At 37.5% G+C, this 19681-nt stretch overlaps 1 protein-coding gene across 4 annotated transcripts in view; it reads right to left on the bottom strand.

Moving 5' to 3' along the window:
• Positions 1 to 3583: 3583 nt before the first annotated feature.
• The window catches only part of GPALPP1 (GPALPP motifs containing 1), a 45944-nt gene continuing 29846 nt past the window's right edge, over positions 3584 to 19681 (bottom strand). For all 4 annotated transcript variants that reach the window (XM_037070889.1, XM_037070890.1, XM_037070892.1 and 1 more), the window contains 3 exons: positions 19239 to 19337; positions 6106 to 6324; positions 3584 to 5482 (listed from right to left, as the gene is read on the bottom strand). In XM_037070889.1, the coding sequence (XP_036926784.1) occupies positions 6106 to 6324; positions 19239 to 19337 (318 nt within the window). In that variant the 3' untranslated portion in view covers positions 3584 to 5482. The remainder of the gene's footprint in view (positions 5483 to 6105; positions 6325 to 19238; positions 19338 to 19681) is intronic.

The raw sequence follows: 19681 nt of genomic DNA, 5'->3' as shown, positions 1-19681 counted from the left end.
CTTTTAAGATTCTCCTTATCTTTAATCACGGGTAGCGTAATTATGATGTGCCTTGATGTGTGCTTCCTTGGGTCCAACTTCTTTGGGACTCTCTGAGCTTGCTGGACTCTCTGGGCTTGCTGGAAGCCTATTTCCTTTGCCAGATTGGGGAAGTTTTCCTTCATTATTTGTTCAAATAAGTTTTCAGTTTCTTGCTTGTTCTCCATCTGGCACCCCTATAATTTGCATATTGGAACATTTCAAGTTGTCCCAGAGGTTCCTAAGTTTCTCTCTGCTGTCACCAGCGTGGGGAGGAGGTCCCTGAGGTGTGTGTATGTGTGTGTGTGTGGGGTGACAGGAGATTAAGAAAGACACAGACATAGTTTAAGGAAAAGCAGGGTGGGGCACTGTCCTCTGATGGAGAGACAATGACCCTGAACATGATCCCCACGTTTATTTTATAAGAGTTAAATAAAGCTCAAGGATGTTTTTCAGACTCCGGGGAAAACTGCAGGTATAACTGCTCCATTCCCAGGCTATCTAAATGATACATATTTCTTCTGCAAAAATTAGTCACATTCAGCTGAGCTTGTGGTTAACCATCTCCTTCTTAACCCCTGTGGGTCTCAGCTGTCATTGCTGCTGGTTTAATCTGCCTTGTAGATGCAAGCATCAAGTGTAACGTTGCCAAGCACTCAACCTTAACTTTGATGCCAGCCTTTGTCCTCTGCAACTCATTTTTTTTGAACTGTTTCTTCATTCTGTTCCAGTTGGATGATTATTTCCTCCTTGTTCCAAATCATTGATTTGAGTGTTTCCTTCCTGTCACTGTTGGTTCCCTGAATATTTTGATTTCACTTTGATGCATATCTTTCGTTTGATGACCAAGCTCAATCAATTCTGTGAGCATTTTGATTACCGGAGCTTCAAATTCTCCATCAGATAGGTTGGCTATCTCCTCATCACTTAGCTCTCTTTCTGAATTTTTGCTGTTCTTTCGTTTGGGCCATATTTCTTTGTCTCTGCGCACCTGTTAAGTTGTAAGGTGATGTGGCCTTAGGTATTCACCAGGGCAGGGCAACCTTTCTTGCTGTGCTCTGGTGCTGTCTGTGGGGAACGGGCCAGAGAAGGAACAATGCAGCTCACCTGCTTGGCTCTAGCCCACTTTCCAACAAACCCCTGTGTGAAATTGGGAGTTTTTCCTACTGTGGCAGGCCTCACCACAGTCCACAGTTCCCTCTGAGTCTCCCTTTCCTGTTCAGCTAGCCCTGCCCACATGATCCACTGCTTAGCCATAGTTCTCTCTGTCTGCCTGTCTTACTGGTCTGGTTGACTGTTTCTTTAATTCCTTGGTTGCTGGAGTTCTATGCAGTTTGATCTTCTGGCACTTCTGGTTGTTTATTGATTTTAGATTGGTTGTTATCCTCCTTTTGGTTGTGGGAGAAAGTGAAGGGTCTCTACCCACGCCTCCATCTTGGCTGGAACCAGAACCATGGAAATCTTGCTAAGAACCCGGTACATCCCCTTTTGTGCCTTGGTGCTCTTAATAGCATTTGTCTGTCTTCCATTTTTAAATAAACAGTTACACAGTTATATTGAGATAATGAAAACCTGACAAGTTAAGGTGAAAGATTTCACAATAGCCCACAGTGATCTGGTTGGATAGAACACTCTTTACAGGATATTCTCTACCAATATTGCCTGTCTCAGATGAGCTAATAATATTACAACAAATGAAACAAAAATAAAGGAGCACAACTTACATACGGATGAAATTTTATTTATACATAAAAAATTGCACCTCAGAAATTCTTTTCTAAAAAGTCTTTTAATTTTAAAATTCAAAATGAAAAGACTGAAAAGGACAGTGTACATTTTTTTACATACTACAGTCACAGTTAATTTTTTTCAGCTGCAAAATACAATACATACCTCTCCTATAACAGGAAATGCATGACCTTTTGTAAGTGCAGATTTCAATGATATGATGGCATCATAAATCAAAGAAAGTAAGTTAATATTCTGAAACAGAAGACTTGGCTTTGATGTTACATAGGCACAATCTCTGAACACTTTCCTCCATGTTAATTCTTCCTCTTAAGCACTGAACTCAATAGAGAATCTTCCCCCCAACACTAACATGAAAAAACTGAAAAGAGAGGTGATAAGGGCTACTGTAAATAGTTTAAAAAACTATCTCCTATGACCCTAAATATCTGAGTAATAATACATTATCCACTCTGTATAAGAAACAAAAAGTGCCATATTTTGGGATCAATAATTCATATAATAACCGCTTATCTGAAGCACATAAGCCTCAGTACCATGTAAATCTCAATCTCATAAAATAAACTATTAATTCAAAGAACTATTAAGTGTTCAAGTGATTAAATGTCAAATGGTTCCTATGTCCAAACAAGAATAAGTCGGTTCTCCTTCCCTGCTTGAGCCTGGAAAGACCATCCCCAAAGATACACATTGTCCTTCCAGAGTGGTAAGCTAATCAGTCCCTGGATCCCTATCCCACAAAAGTTGTGAAATGACAGACATTAGTTGCTTTGAGTTCCTAAGATTTGTAGTAACTTGTTACATTGCAGCACATCATTAATATAAAAAGCATGCATCATTGTATATTCTAAGATTAAAAATTTACTAAGATATGCTTTTTTATTTTTTGAGTAGGGCTTAATTTACAACATTTTGCCCAATATAAAAAGGATTTACTTATCTGATAAACCATTCTAAAACTCCCCCACTTATTTACCAGTAATATAGTTACTATTTGAAGCCTCTACATTTATTCCAGATGACAAATTAGACAACAAAATATATAACAGCAGGCACAATAAACTTAAATGTCTGTTACCTTTAACAGTAAAGAATATAAAGTAGCTGCTTTACTTTTTTTAAAGCATTTTAAAAAATATTTATTTATTTATCTTTTAGAGGGGAAGGGAAGGAGAGAGGAAGAGAAACATCAATGTATGGCTGCTTCTCGTGCATCCCCTGCTGGGAACTGGCCTGCAAGCCAGGCATGTGCCCTGACTGGGAATCCAACCGCGATCATCCGGTTCCCAGGCCCGTGCTCAATCCACTGAGCTACACCAGCCAGGGCTAAAGCATTTTTTAAAGATTTTATTTATTTATCTTTAGAGGGAAAGGGAAGGAGAAGGAGAGAAGTATCAACGTATGGTTGCCTCTCGTGGGTCCCCTGCCAGGAAGTGGCCTGCAACCCAGGCATGTGCCCTGACTGGGAATCAAACTGCAATCGTGTGGTTCGCAAGCCTGCGCTCAATCCACTGAGCTACACCAGCCAGGGCGCTGCTTTACTTTTTAAACTTAGTGTTGCTCTTTGTCTTCATTGTTTTCCTTAAATTCTTGCCCAAGGATGTGTTTATTAATCTTAGAGAGAGGAGCGGGTGTGGAGCAGGGGGGAGAGAGAGAGAGACTGAGAGAGAGAATGCACATCCAGCAGTTGGTTGCCTCCTGTGCCCACCCACTGGGGGAATCAAACTTGCAACCTTTTTCTGTGGGATAACCCTCCAACTAACCAAGACACCTGGACAGGTCTTATTTTTCGTTTTTAAATTGCAAAAGTTCTATAAAATTTGGCAAAAGTTCTATAAAAGTGTCTTTAGAAGTTATTAGAAAATGTCAGCAATCTCAACTGTGTCTTTTCTACCTGATTGATAGGAGACTTGATTTAATGAGGGCTTTTGCAGCCTGGAAGACAGGAGAGGAAATGAATACCTTTCCATTCTGTGCAACAGTTACTCTGCCCTTTTATTGCCATTTTTGTCATACTGGTTTTAGACTCTCCAGGGGGCAATGGCACTCTGGTCTGTTCTTACATTTTATTAGAACTGTACTCAGGGTGGCATAAAAAACATTAGATCCAAGGTGGCATTAAGGTCGTATGTAGCTCATGGAAAGAAGAGGCTTTTCCCCCTTTTGCAAAGGTCATGGACACTCCATGTATGAGGGAAGAAATAGTTAAGCACGTAATATAGAAATATCCCTATCCCTTTAGAATAAAAACAGCAAAAATAAGTATCCAAAGATGACATTTTTACTTTAAAAATACCAAACTTCCCAAAAATATATGTTAGGAATCTATACAGGGATGAGGAAAATAGAAAACATTTTTTTTAATTGAGGAAAAATTATAACAAAATTAAATGAAAGGAAGGGATGCTCTTGCAACAAAGTTTTGTGTTTATACAATACCATACATTAAAAATGACACCTTAATCAAAAGTTAGCTCTGTTCAACTCAAGCAAGCCTTTACATAAATTTGTTTAGGAGAATAATTCATCTCTTAAATAACAGCACTCCTTGAGTAGGCTACCGTTTACATAGATGTTATGGAAAATATCACTATACTGATGATTAAAAGAAGATTAATTTTTACTATTCTCTGAACAGTTTACTTAATTTTTCATAAAGCCTAAATGAACTAGGAATCAGAATCTTTTCATGCTTTATCAAAACTAGAACACAGAAGAAGAGCAGAAGAGCTAAGATTAATCTGTAAGAAAATATAACTACAGAATTTGAATTTAGGCTTTAACCATTTAGAATTTTCTATTTAACATCTAAAGAAGCAGTACTTACAGCATTACAAACTTATAATACTCCATTAGAATGGTTATGATTACAGTTTCATTTTTTCAAAAAGGGTTATTCATAACTGATATAAAAGATTTGTCCTCAATAAATTAGCTAAAATCTGTTAAATATATATGGGTAAAGTAAGATCATCTCAAAGCAGAGTTTAAAGACTTAGAAAGCTTTGGCTGAGGTCTTGTATCTTAGACTCCACACTGCGCATGGGCACTGGTATATCTAGTTCCTCAGATTGCTTCCCCTCTAAACACTTATTAAAGTTGAAAAAAATCAAATACTTTTTCCTTAGAACATGAGATAACAGAGATTCCTTTCTGACTTAAACACACCAGAAAACACAAACCACAAATAAAAAGCCAAGTGCCCAAATAAGCAAACTGTTAATGAAACAGTCAAAACCTCCATATATACTTTTTTCATGTAAATATGTATTCACTCCTTGCAGTTGAAAGGGAATATCCAAACAATTTCAAATTCTTGGATTTACTCTAAGTACTGGACACACTTGCTCTAGGGTAGGTTAATAATATCCAATGAGGAGGTCCAGGTTTCAGATAGCCCTGTCCAGATCTGAGAGGATACTTGGGACACATCACAGAAATTAGGGCATGGTGGGGGGAGTCCTCAGAATAATTATCTGAATAAAAGCCCATTCTTTCTCAGAAGCCAAACATATAAAATTCTGTTCTACATAAGAAACACTGATATGTTATGCTTCCACATGATTTTAAGAATGCAGAGAACAAGATGAGTTTGTATGGTTTTTATGCCTAAAGTAATCTCTAATAGTTAAGAAACTTAAAACAAAGTAATAACTGTGGACAAACAGAGAAAAGAGTGTTCTTCAACTTTTCTTCATTGCACAAGGAAATCCCCCTGAAGTAAGAATAAGAAAATTCAGTAAGCTGGAAAATATTTCTAATTTTAACTGTGTTTTCCCTTAAAGCCATGTTTTAATATTGATATAGGTTTCACACAACTGAAAAAAATCTTAAGAAGGAGCATTACTTTTTATGTAATTCCTTCACCACTATTATGAACCCTTGTCAGTTCTGGCTATAAATGAATGATATAATGGTTTTCAACCTTATTGAGAACCTTTAAAGCAATAAACACTTTCTAATTGCGATCTTATTTAACATAAAAAGACTACTAGCAAATCTTTCTTCATCCTTTAATAAACCATGTATATTTACCCAATCTTTAAACCACACTTTCCATTTCTCATAAACTAAACTTTTATTTTAGCATTTTTAATAGCAATGTCCTGTTAGGTTATTATGAGAACAAGACTACTTTTTTTCTATAAACCACATTTTTAAGTTCATGAGAGCTGAATTTTCAAAAATCAGTTTTCTTAAAAAAAGATTTACAGGTTTATAATCTACTTTATTAGAAAAAGAAATATGTTTTGCACGTAACTATTTATAGACAAAATTTATTTTTAGAGAAGCCCAAATTTATTAGTATAAAAATATACCTCACTGAAATATACTTACTTATAAAAACATACTGCCTTTGCCATGTGAAAATCTGGTATTTAGTTCTCTGGATTTTTTAATTAGGGCTTTTTTCTGAGCTTCATCAAACTGATTAACCTTAAGATCCTTGTCACGGTCAAATGGTATTCTTTCTTGGGGCTTAGTTTTATCTTCACCAGATTTATTCTTTATTTTTTTTTGATGAATGTCCATAAGAGATTCTGATCTTTCTGATTCCTGGAGAGAGCAAAAGAAAAATCTTGGTTTGTGTGGATTATTGACAGTACAGAATAGTGATATAAAACAGTTAAGTAGTAATGGTGAACATTAAGAAGGGCTTTTATAAACTCCAATAGGTTTTTCAAATTCCAAGACAGCATCTATGAAGAAAATATGTAGTAGAGGCTAATTCAATTCAATGAAGGCATCAAGTAATTGCATGCCACACACAGAAAAAAGCAAGACAGAGAGGAGACAAATGTTTAAATAACCATAATGAAAAACATTGTATGATGTATCAAAATTAGAGTCTAACCCAAGAACCTGGGGGAGAGAGAAAAAGCAATTACATTTTCACCTGGCAGCCTGGTTAAAGCTTTATGGACATTGTGGTCTGTGAAGCTGACACAAGTGACCAGGAAGGGAAAGGCACTGACAGGCTGAAGTAAAAACAAGGGGAAACGAGAAAAATAACAGCATAGAGGTGATACAGTTCAAGGCCTTTGCAGAACATGCTGGCATGTTCCCTACACAAGAGAACTTTCATTTTGTTCAGTTTTGTGTTCTTTTTCTTACCTCCCTCATTTTCTTTCTTCTTTAGTTGGAGCAAGTGTTTACATTTTAACATCTATATAGTGAGATAGGTCTGAGCAAAGGCAATTGGTTTCATAAATTAAGAGATTCATTATGAACCTTTCAGTATTGAAGTAAAAGACAGAATGTCCCTGGATGAAAACAGCAGGGAGTGGTACTAACTAGCAGCCTTCAAATTGGGATCTGTGTACCCTAAGGTTACACAGACTGGATTCCATGGGGATTGAAGGCATGGATAATTTTAAGGTTATCCACCCATGATTCTCAACTTCTTCAGGTAGTCGTACTTAAAACAGACTTGCCAATAATACATCTTATGAGAATGGCTCCTGTTTTGTTACAGCCTCTTCCCATTTAACAAAGGTGAGGTCTTTCAGTGTCTTCTTACTGAACACCACCTGGGAGACCAAGTCTCCAGGGCATAAAACAAAAAACCCTGAAATACTAGTGGAAGTGAAATGTACTCTCATCAAGGAAGGGCTTAGTGTCCTTTCCATTTAAAACATATTTCTCTTAAAAGTGTAATAATGTATTTTTGAAATGGGTGTTTTGGCTGTTGTTGGAATGTTCTGAGTTCAGGTATACTGAAGAGTGGGGCAATGGAAGAAAGGGTGATTTTTGCTTAATATAACCTCTCTTCCAGGTTTTCTGCCCTGTTAAAGAATATATTTGACGGCAAAGATTCATGTGAAGACAGCCCAGTAAAAGCAAAGTAACAAGGCACTGGTAAGAAATGTTGACGGTGGCAGCACCCTATTTCATGTAGAAGACAAATAAATTCATGGTTTACCCACTTCAGAATTCAGAATGGTTACAGGAACGATGATTAACACATCTATTTGAATGGAAAAATGGAGTCAGGTTTTCTGACAGAGTTAAGTCTGCCTTGGCTGATTTGACAAGAACTGACTTTGTCAGGTTATGTGGTAGTCATTCCCTATAAATGAATGAGCACAATCTGGAGCTATTAGGTTTTAGCAGAAAGTACAAATGATGTTGTATAAGTAAATATTTAAGTTAGCATTTTTTCCATTTTCCCAATCCTCCATAAGTCATTTCATAAGTAAATCCTGGTAAAGTCTTTAGAAAAAAAATTGATTTGCAACTCATGTTCTTTCTAGTTATTTTTAATATAGTACTAGGTAAAAATTCAAATCATGCTAAGAAAAAATAGGTTATCAATATGCATAGCATGGAGTAGTGAATAACTTAAGTTCTGAAGTCAGGAAAATCGGGGTTGCAATGATAGTCCTGCTGCTTTCAACTCTGGTGACTTAGACAAGTAATTTAAGCCCTCAATTTCTCACATATAAAATGATAATAATAATTTTTAAATATTTGGGTAAGGGAGGAGTTAAATGATCTAATGAATAGAAAGGATTTAATAGTGTTGGGCACATAAGACTCTCCCAATAAATGCTAGCAAGATTCACTGAGAATTTGCAGCATATCTCTGTAAATTAAGTGCTGTTATTCCCATTACCCAGATCTGGAAAGACAGAAAGAGATAATTAACTAATGGGATCAAAGTGAAAAAGACTGAAGTGGGTAGTTGACAATCAAGAGAGAGATCATTAATGTTTAACAAGTTGCTATGAGGTTTAAGTAAATAACTCAGAAATTGTTAGAATGATGTTGTAATTAACTGTTTTCCATCTCATCCACTTCTGTATTTCTACAAAGATTTTATTTATTTATTTATTTACTTACTTATTTTCAGAGAGGGGGAAAACAGAGAGAAAGGGAGGGACAGAAATTTCAATACGCAAGAGAAACATTGATCAGTCACCTCTTGCATGCCCCCAACCACAGACCTGGCTGGCAACCCAGGCATAGGCCCTGACCAGGAATTGAACCTGTGACTTTTTAGTTCACAGGCCAGTGCGCAATCCACCAACACACTAGCCAGGGTGCCCTACATCTTTATGTAAAAATTGTATCTTAACTCTTAAGTATAAAACTCACTTACCTACAAAAACAAACAATAGAACACATTTGATGCTGAAACCTGTCTTACTCTAGCATTAAGTAACATTCATTCAAAGATCAGAAACTAAGTAGAAAAAAGTCTTTCATTAAGAGATTAAATGAGGACTTCCGCCAAGATGGAGGTGTAGGTAGATAAACTTTGCCTCCTTGCACAATCGAAAGAAAGACAACAACAAATTTAAAAACAAATGACCAAGGAGTTAAAGAAGAAACATTCATTCTGACTGGTAGGAACAGTGGAGATGGGCAGCTGGGGAAGAGAGGACACACAGCAAGCCTATGGCTAGAGGACCAGGAGGGCAAGACAGCAGCTGGAGGTACCACATTTGTGTGTGGATAAACCGGAAGAAACAACTGGGGAGCGAGACAGATCATGCAATCCAGGGTTCCTGTGTGGGGGAAATAAAGCATGAAAACCTCTGCCTGAAAAAACCTGTGGGGTTAAGGTGGCAGGAGAAACTCCCAGTCTCACAGGAGAGTTCATTGGAGAGACTCACAGTGTCCTAGAACATACAAAAAACCATCTACCTGAAGTCAGCACCAATTTGCTTGTGGGTAGTGGAGAAAGCGACTGAAAGACAGCCAAGAGACAAGTAAGTGATATTATTCCCTCTCTGTACTCCCCCTACAGACAAGACAGCACCACAACCCAGCAAAGTGGGTTGTCCCACCTTGGTGAATACCCAAGGCTCCACCTCTTACCATGTATCAGATACGCTGACACAAAGAAATATGGCCCAAATGAAAGAACGGATGAAAACTCAAAAAATAGAACTAAGTGATGAAGAGATAACCAAACTATCAGATGCAGAGTTTTGAAAACACTGGTAACCAGGATGCTCACAGAAATAGTTGAGTATGGCTGAAAAATAGAGAAAAAAATGAAGGCTATGCAAAGTGAAATAAAAAGATGTAAAAAATAAAAAGGGAAACAAATAAAAATAAAAAGGGAAACAAATATACCAGGAATTGGTATATTTGAAGGGAAGGGAAGGATACTGGGATTCAAATCAATGATTGGGAGCAGAAGGAAGAAATAAACATTTAACTAGAACAAAGTGAAGAAACAAGAATTTGAAAAAAAATGAGGAGAAGCTTAGGAACCTCCAGGACATCTTTAAACGTTCCAACATCAGAATCATAGGGGTGCCAGAAGGAGAAAAGGAAGAGCAAGAAATTGAAAACTTACTTGAAAAAAACAGTGAAAGAGAACTTCCCCAATCTGGCAAAGGAAATATACTTTTAGGAAGTCCAGGAAGCCCAGAGAGTCCCAAAGAAGTTGGACCCAAGGAAGCACACACCAAGTACATCATAAACACATTCCCATGATTCAACATAAGGAGAGAATCTTAACAGCAGCAAGAGGAAAGGGAGAAAGTTACAACAAAGGAGTGCCCATAAAACCATCAGCTGATTTCTCAAAAGAAACTGTATAGGTGACAAGGGGCTGGTAAGAAGTATTCCAAGTCACGAAAGGCAAGGACCTACATCCAAGATTATTTATCCAGCAAAGCTATCATTTAGAATGGAAGGGCAGAGAAAGTCCTTGCCAGATAAGGTCAAGTTCAAGGAGTTCATCATCACCAAGCCCTTATTATATGAAATGTTAAAGAGACTTATCTAAGAAAAAGAAAAAGATCAAAACAATGAAGGGTAAAACGACAACAAACTTACAGCTATCAACAACTAAACCTAAAAGAACAAACCAAAAATAAAAACAAACTAAGCGAATAACTAGAACAGGAACAGAATCACATAAATGGAGATCACATGGAGGGTTATCAGTGCGGAGGGTGAGAGAGGACAATGGGGCAAAAGTACAGGGAATAAGAAGCATAAATGGTAGGTACAGAATAGACAGGGGCAGGTTAAGAATAGTATGGGATATGGAGAAGCCAATGAAAGTATATGTATGACCTGTGGGGGGAATGCCGTTGGGCGGGTACAAGATAAAAGGGAATAAAGAGGAGAAAGAAATGGGACAACTGTAATAACATAATCAATAAAATATACTAAAAAGGAGATTAAATGAAATGTACATTTTACTTTTTTACGATTAATAATTATTTACCAAAATTTGCCATGTTTACATATTTTTTTAATTTTTAAATTTTATTTATTGATTTTAGAGATACAGGAAAGGAGAGGGTGGAAGACAGAGAGAAAGGAAAACATCAATTTGTTGTTTCACCTATTTATGCATTACTTGGTTGATTCTTGTATGTGCCCTGACCAGGGATCAAACCCACAACCTTGGCATATCAGGATGATGCTCTAACCAACCTAGCTATCAGGGTCTGTTTAGATTGTTTTGATCAACTGAAATTATAACTTAATCTAGAAATTTTTTTAAAGTATAAACATTTTAAGACACAGAAAAATTTTTAAAAAACTTTCAATTTCAATTTATGTGCATTTTTTTGTTGCAGTAAAATGCAATTTATCAAATATAATGATGAAAGACTTTCAAGTATAATATTAAATTCTGTTAGGATAGAATTATGTGGCAGGAGAGAAATAAAATTATGAACTCAAAGAGAAAAAAGGATGAAATAAAATTTCCAACTGTTAAGGAAGTACTGGTTTATTTTTATATTTTTATAGATTTTATATATTTTTCACAAATATTGATATATCCTGAATCATGTTGGTATTTAGATTCCATCTGAAACATTTAAGAGAGTCATATAAATACTATAAATTATATATTTGATAACTACTAAAACTTACAATATAAAATTTAAGATGTCATGTAAAAGGTTTCTTTTAGGGGATACCAAAGCAGAAACACTTGAAGGCCACTGGTCTCCATTGCTGACTGAAGAGAAAATTCCTGAGACCCACCATGTATTTAGTGAATGATAATCATCAACTGTGGGTCTCAGCAACTGTGCTTTTAAAAATCACACAGGTTCTTCTACAGGGTACCCATCAGTTGTGAAACTCCCTGTGTAGATCACTCTTTCTGGTAGTTTGGTGTTGGGAACTGCCCTGCCTAGTTTTAGGGGCTGTAAACCCCCAGTGGCTAAGGCTGAGTGAGCGACCTTCAGACCATAAGCCACTAAGGAGACAAAGCTTATCTCTCCAGCAGGAGTGCCGCTTCTGCTCCTTTTTTAACAACTATCCCCAATGCTTGATCAGTTAGCCAATGATGGGTAAGATTCCCCAAGGGGGGAATGACCTAAGACAGGCATGATCAAGTGGAGGCCCTGGGGAAGGACTTGGGGGGCTATGGAGAAAGGGGGTGATGGATACTTGCCCTCAGCTTTGATAAAGCCTGACTTCCCTGAGTCCGCAAGAAGTCTCTGAAAATTCCTTGGCTATCTGCCTCTTCTACCTGACTTAAGCCTGAAACAATGACAGAGGGAGGTGCAGCCCTGTGCTGAAAAGGGTGGGCTCCCTGGGTGATCAGGCCTGAGAGAGGAGATGTAAAATTCTGTGAAGCCTGCTTTGCTAAGAATGGTCTTAGTTAAATGACAAAGGCCTGAGCAGGAAATGAGTTTGTTTCCCAAAGCTGTGTAGCCTTTTAGCTGACAGGCCCTGATTCAGAAGCCCTAACAGTTCTTTGTATGCCATCTACTGTTTGATCCTTACTGCCTGACAATGATTAATGAGCTGTTCCTGTATTCCTGTTCAAATTAAACCCAATAAAACTCTGTCTAGGCAAGGGTTGGGGCACTCTCCCCCTGAGAGTGGCCAGGCCGTTCTGAGAAGCTCCCCCCTTGAGGGAGTAGCCAGGCCGTCCCTTTTCCTCCACAGGACTTGGTATTATATATGAATTTGTCTCATGTCTCATCCATGATGCTGTGGGCACTGCGGGCTGGTGCATGCATCAGTTTGGTATTAATAGAAAGAAGTGGAATGACATCACAAAAGAGAAGTGGAATAGGGTTAATTTTAGGATAGGGAATTATAATATAATTATATATGAATATATAAGTGTAAAAAACTATACTATAAAAACTTGATCTTGTCATACCATTTCTCCGTATTTTCCTCTATTCCCATTAATTAGAAAATAATTCATTAATGCAACTACAGTGATAAAGGTGTTTAGAGAGTCTATCCAGAGTTGGAAGGGGAAGGCCTGAAGATATCAAAAAGCTGAAGACAACAGAGAACAAAGTTTGGAGGAAATGTGAGAAAAATGAAGTTGTAGAGGCCCTACTTCATCTAGAGCCCCTACTAAGAAAAAGGATGCACAAAACTGTACAAAAGGTAAGAAAAAGCAAACAAAAAATGGAGAAATAAAGATGGTAGGTTTCAATTTACTGATCTCTGTACAGACAGGTCCTGACATAAAATGTTTGAATTTATGATTTTTTGGCTTTACAATAGCGCAAAAGTGATATGCATAATTATGTGAGATGTTCAATACTATATTATAAAACAGGCTTCATGTTAGATGATATTGCCCACCCTTTCCAGCACAGGGCTGCACCTCCCTCTGTCATTGTTTCAGGCTTAAGTCAGGTAGAAGAGGCAGATAGCCAAGGAATTTTCAGAGACTTCTTGCGGACTCAGGGAAGTCAGGCTTTATCAAAGCTGAGGGCAAGTATCCATCACCCCCTTTCTCCATAGCCCCCCAAGTCCTTCCCCAGGGCCTCCACTTGATCATGCCTGTCTTAGGTCATTCCCCCCTTGGGGAATCTTACCCATCATTGGCTAACTGATCAAGCATTGGGGATAGTTGTTAAAAAAGGAGCAGAAGCGGCACTCCTGCTGGAGAGATAAGCTTTGCCTCCTTAGTGGCTTATGGTCTGAAGGTCGCTCACTCAGCCTTAGCCACTGGGGGTTTACAGCCCCTAAAACTAGGCAGGGCAGTTCCCAACACCAAACTACCAGAAAGAGTGATCTACACAGGGAGTTTCACAACTGATGGGTACCCTGTAAGCACATATATGTGTTCTGAACACACTTAAGTTAGGCTAGACTAAGCTGTGATGTTTGGTATGTTAGGTGTATGTTAGGTGTACGATTTTTGACTTAATGATATTTTCAACTTATGATGGGTTCATTGGGATGTAACCACATTGTTAAGTTAAGGAGCATCTGTTATTAGTAAATTTAATAAATTAAACATGAATAAAGACAGGAAAAGCCCAGGTTAGTGTGGCTCAGTTGGTTGGAGCATCATCCCCAAAAGAAAAGGTTATAGATTTGGTTTCTTGTCAGAGTGTGTATGAGATGCAACCAATTGATGTTTCTCTCTCACACTGATGTTTCTCTACCTGTCTCTCTAAAATAAGTATGTCCTTGGGTGAGGAGAAAAAATGAAGGGATATACATCAAACCACTGGACTATCATAATCCATTTAAGCAATCCAAGGTCTCGAATTTGTTGCATCAGTTGTTTCGGGTGCACTCTCTGGTTTAGCATACTTTGCATGCTGTGACACACATGACCACACTAGTGCCGGAACTATATAACAAAAACAATAAAAACACCTATAAGTAATCAATTTGCTAAAACTGACATTGAAAGCCAATTCATGTAGAGATCAGTTTGCGAAATGCCAATTTGATCATTCACCCAATTTAATCATCTAAAAAAAAATCTCATACTCAAATTTATTTTGCAAGAAATCATAAATCAGAGCAGTTTATGTTAATGGGATAGTTTCATAGTAACTTTTGAAAGTTCAAGCTAAGATTCTAGTTTGGTTCTTACTTTGTCCTCATGGTAATATTTTATTTACTTTTAAAAATTTTATTTATTTGATTTTAAAGAGAGGAAGGGATGGAGAAAGTGAGTGAGAGAAATATTGTTGTGTGAGAAACATCAATTGATTGCCTCTTGTACTGGGCCACAACCCAGGCCTGTGCCCTGACTTGGAACCCAATGGGAGACCATCCGGTTTGTGGAATGATGCTCAACTCACTGGGCCACACTGATCAGGGCTTCATGGTAATATTTTAAATAGTGCTTGGCTCTGACCGGTGTGGCTCAGCTGGTTAAGCAATGTCCAGTAAAGCAAAAAGTCACTGGTTAGATTCCTGGCCAGGGTTGATGCCTGGGTTGTGGGTCCAGCCCAGGTTAGGGCATGTACAAGAGGCAACTTATCAATGTTTCTTACATATCAATGTTTCTCTGCCTCTCTTTTTCCCTTCCTTCTTTTCTCTAAATAAATAAAATCTTTAAACAAGCATAAATAGTGCTCAATTTATCAAAACTAAGAATTATAGGGTGATTTAGTTTTTTTAAGAAAATGTTTTATTGACTATACCATTACAGTTGTCCCACTCTCCCCTTCATTCCCCTCCCCCTGCACATCTCCTCCCCCTTTCTCCCCTTTAGTTCATGTCCATGTGTCACAAGTTCTTTAGATTCTATATTTCCCATACTATTCTTGTCCTCCCCCATCAATGCTACTTAGTCTCAGTACCTTCTCCCCCCTTCTCCTCTTCCCACTCCCCTGTTGCTAACCCTCCATGTGATCTCAATTTCTATGGTTCCGCTCCTGATCTAGCTGTCCTCTTCAGTTGCTTTTGTTTTAGGTGTGGTTGTTAATAACTGGGAGTTCGCTGTCCTTTCACCGTTCATATTTTTTATCTTCTTTATCTTAGATAAGTGCCTTTAACATTTCATATAATAAGGGCTTGGTGATGATGAACTCCTTGAACTTAACTTTACCTGAAAAGCACTTTATCTGCCCTTCCATTCTAAATGATAGCTTTGCTGGATAGAGCAATCTTGGATGTAAGTCCTTGTCTTTCATGACTTGGAATACTTCTTTCTAGCCCCTTCTTGCCTGGAAGGTCTCTTTTGAGAAATCAGCTGACAGTCTGATGGGAAATCCTTTGTAGGTGACTGTCCCCTTATCTCTTGCAGCTTCTAGGATTCTCTCCTTCATTTTAATCTTGGCTAATGTAATTATGATGTGCCTTGGTGTGTTCTTCTTTGGGTTCCTTTGGGACTCTGAACTCCCTGGATTTCCTGGAAGTCTATTTCCTTTGCCAGATTGGGGAAGTTCTCCTTTATTATTTGTTCAGATAAGTTTTCCACTCGTGGCTGTTTCTTTCCCCCTTCTAGTACCCCTATAATTCAGATGTTGGAATATTTAAAGATGTCCTGGAGGTTCCTAATCCTCTGCTCATTTTTTTTGAATTCTTGTTTCTTCATTGTTTTCTATTTGGTCGTTTTTTCTTCCTTCTGGTCCACTCGATTGATTTTAGTCCCAATTTCCTTCCCATCACTACTGTTTCCCTGTGCATTTTCCTTCATTTCACTTAGTGAAGGCTTCATTTGTTCATCTAATTTGTGACTAAAATAAACCAATCCTGTGAGCATCCTGATCACCAGTATTTTGAACTGTGCATCTCTGATAGGTTGGCTATCTCTTGGTCACTTAGAAGTATTGGCTCTGGGGCTTTGAGCTGTTCTGCTTGAGCCGTAATGTTTTGGTCTGTTTGCGCCTGTTACGTATGAGGGGCAGAGCCTTAGGTGTTCACCAGGGCAGGGCAACTCAGGTTGCTGGTTTGTGACGTTGTATGTAGGGGCAGGGTCAGAGAGGGGCAATGGTGCCTGTTCCATGCTCTCTCTCATTTCGGTCCCTTCTGCTGCTTCCCGCAAGCAAACTGGGCCCTTCTGGTGCTGGTTCATGGGTGTATGGGCCTTTGCACCCTCCAGGGCGGGTGGGTCTCTCCAACAAACTCTCTTGTGAGCCTGGGAGCCTCTCCTGGCACCTCAACCCCCAAAAGTTTTTCCAATTGATGCTTTTAGGCTTTATTTCCTGCCACTGGGGCCCTGGTTTGCACAGTCTGTTTCACTGCTAGCTCCTTTGCCTGGTTTATCTGTGCACGAATGTGTGACCATGGTCAGCTAGCCACCTTGCGTCCTCACCGGGTCCGCCTGTTTCCACCCCACGCCTGGGATCTGCCAACTGACACCTGTGTGCCTGGGTCGGTCCAGCCGCTTTTTCCTGTGCGAGCTCGCTCCGCCAGCTGCTGACTCTGTCCCTCTTACTGGTCTGGATGAATGGTTTGTTGTTGTCAGACTTCGGTACAGTTTAATTTTCTCTGTGTTTTGGTTGCGCTCTGGTTTTTAAATATTTGTTGTTCATAAACCTGGTTGTGCGGGGAGGTACAATGTTTTCTTCACCTATGCCTCCATCTTGGCCAGAAGTTGATTTAGTCTTAAGACTATATTAATATTTTGAAAAGCGTATCTTACAAGAAACTAAAATTTTAGTATGAGATTAAAATCTTAATTTTTAAAATGCATTTTAAAGTCAACTGCATACGTCATTACATGTTCCCCTAAGTACTTATCACTCATTTCATTAGCTAGAGTTCAGTATTTGTTTACAAGTTTTTCTTTTAGGTAAATTTATATAGAATAAAATGCACAAATCTTAATATTACATTTAATAAGTTTTAGAACTCAAATTACTATCAAGACTTGGAAAATTCCATCACACAGAAAGCTCTGTATGCCCCTTTCTGCTCAATTCCCACATTCCCATTCCAACAACCACTACTGTGATGTTTTTTTACCATAGATTCATTTTGCTTATTGTAGAGCTTCCTACAAATGTAATCTCAGATTTACAGGAATGTATAGGAATTTTTGTATAAGACCTTTTCCACTTAGCATAATGACTTCAAGATTTATTCATGTTATCACATTTATTTGTAATCAGTTCCTTTTATTGCCCAGTAGTATTTCATTGTATAGTTTGGTCTTTCTTTCTCTTTGCTGTGCACCTGAGCTGTTCACAAATTTAGCTATTATAAATAAAGCATCTATAAATAATCTTACATAAGTCTTTTCTTGAGGCTATTATGAATAAAGAATGTTCAAGTCTTCCTGTGGACATATTTCCATTTCATGTTTTATATAAATGCCGAGGGATGGATTTGCACAGTCACAGGGTGGGTATATGTTTAGTTTTATAAAAATGCTCTTTTGGAAAAAGCACAGCTTGTAAATTTTCAGCTATTCTTCCTTTTTAACATAACTCATTATGGCTACGAACATTGCATCTAAGTACTACTTTATATTGCATCTCACACATCTTAATATGTTATATTTTTGTATCACTAAGGTTTAGGTATTTTGTAACATCCATTATCATGTCTTCTTTGATACAAAGTTTAAATTTTTTTAGCTTCTTGTTGTACAGACTTTTAAATTATACGAATTTTAATTTAAATTCCTTGTAGTCAGAGAAAATGGCTTAAGTGATAGTGACACATTTAATTTTGTTGAGATGTGACTTTTGAGCTTGTCAGCTTTCAGTTTCACCAATTGTAATATTGGTCTGCATGTCCAATAAATCACTCATTATATTTTCACATTTATGGAAGTTTTTATTAATTAATATCTTGGGAACAGAAGGTAATTTTCCTGAATACAACACCTTTCAGAGGCCAGTGGGCTCAGCGATTCACATTTACTCTTTGAACTGAAACACCAGTTTTTTAAAAATGGAAAATTTAAAAAATTAAAATTTTTTAAAAATGGATTTTAGAAACACAGAAGAAGGGAGAGAGAGAAACATCAATTTGTTTCATTTATTAGTTGATTCTTGTACGTGTCATGACCAGGGATCAAATCCTCAATGTTAGCATATCTAGGCAATGCTCTAACCAACTGAGCTGGCCTGCCAGGACAGTTTTTTATTCTTTTTCTTTTCTTCAATTAGGAGAATATAACAAAATAATGATATGCCAAATGTATACTGACTGTTCACTTTATAAATTTAGATCGAACCATATTAAAACATTAAAAAATTTTAAAAACAGCCCTGGCTGGTGTAGCTCAGTGGATTGAGCACGGGCCTGCGAACCAGAGGATCGCGGTTCGATTCCCAGTCAGGGCACATACCTGGGTTGCAGGCCAGTTCCCGGCAGGGGACACACGATACATTGTGTGTCCTTGGCAGAGGCAACCATACATTGATATTTCTCTCCCTCTCTCCTTCCCTTCCCCTCTAAAGATAAATAAGTTAAAAAATTTTAAAAACATTTTTCTCCCATATTTAAATCTTTACATCAAATATTCCAAATCTGCTTATAATTGGAAAAATGTATGTACTTAGGTTCTCTATGAGTTAGTAGCGTTCTCAGTTTCTGATCACATGCTAGTGCTCTCTAAAAATTAAATTTCCGATATGTGACTTATGTAAAAAAATGAACTAAGACTATTATATGAGATGAGTTAAAAATGCTACATAAATAGATTTTATATAAATACATACACGACAGTTCAATATTTTTTGGAACAGATGTATAGAAAAAGACAGATAAAGAGAAGACATATAAAAGAGAAACAAGAAAAGGAAAAAATGAGGAGCATTAAAAGATAGAAAAACATAAAAGGTTATATATTTTATTCTGTGTCTTACATTGTATGAGGCTGTTTGCTGAGCCAATCTCTTTTCTCTTCCTGACAATATATGTTCTTCATTCTTCTTACTGAGTGACTTCCTTGCTTCTTGTGTCTCCTGAGGAACAAGCACAGATAATTACTGAACCATATAATTAAGGGAAAATAAAAAGGAAAACTACAATTTTTACTCAGATCGAGTAATTAGAAACTAAAGTAATAAGCCAGGCTTGTTGAACCTCTTCCCACCACAAATGTTAATATACCTGATTAGAGGTCTGTTGGTAATCTAAGATTTTCCTGGAAACAAGAAAAAATAACCTACACAACTCTATCCAATGAAATGGAAGAATCACCAATTTTTTGATCTCAGACATTAGTTTAACAAACTATGATAAAATGTTAAAGGTAAAATAAGGCTTAAAAAGATATGTTGCATTATGTTCTCAAAACTTGGTAAGT

This window comes from Sturnira hondurensis, unplaced genomic scaffold (assembly GCF_014824575.4).
Source record: "Sturnira hondurensis isolate 20B ecotype Veracruz unplaced genomic scaffold, ASM1482457v3 Scaffold0019117, whole genome shotgun sequence".
Classification (NCBI taxonomy): domain Eukaryota; kingdom Metazoa; phylum Chordata; class Mammalia; order Chiroptera; family Phyllostomidae; genus Sturnira; species Sturnira hondurensis.
The sequence above is the reverse complement of the archived record's forward strand: the minus strand, read 5'-3'. Positions and strand labels throughout refer to the sequence as shown.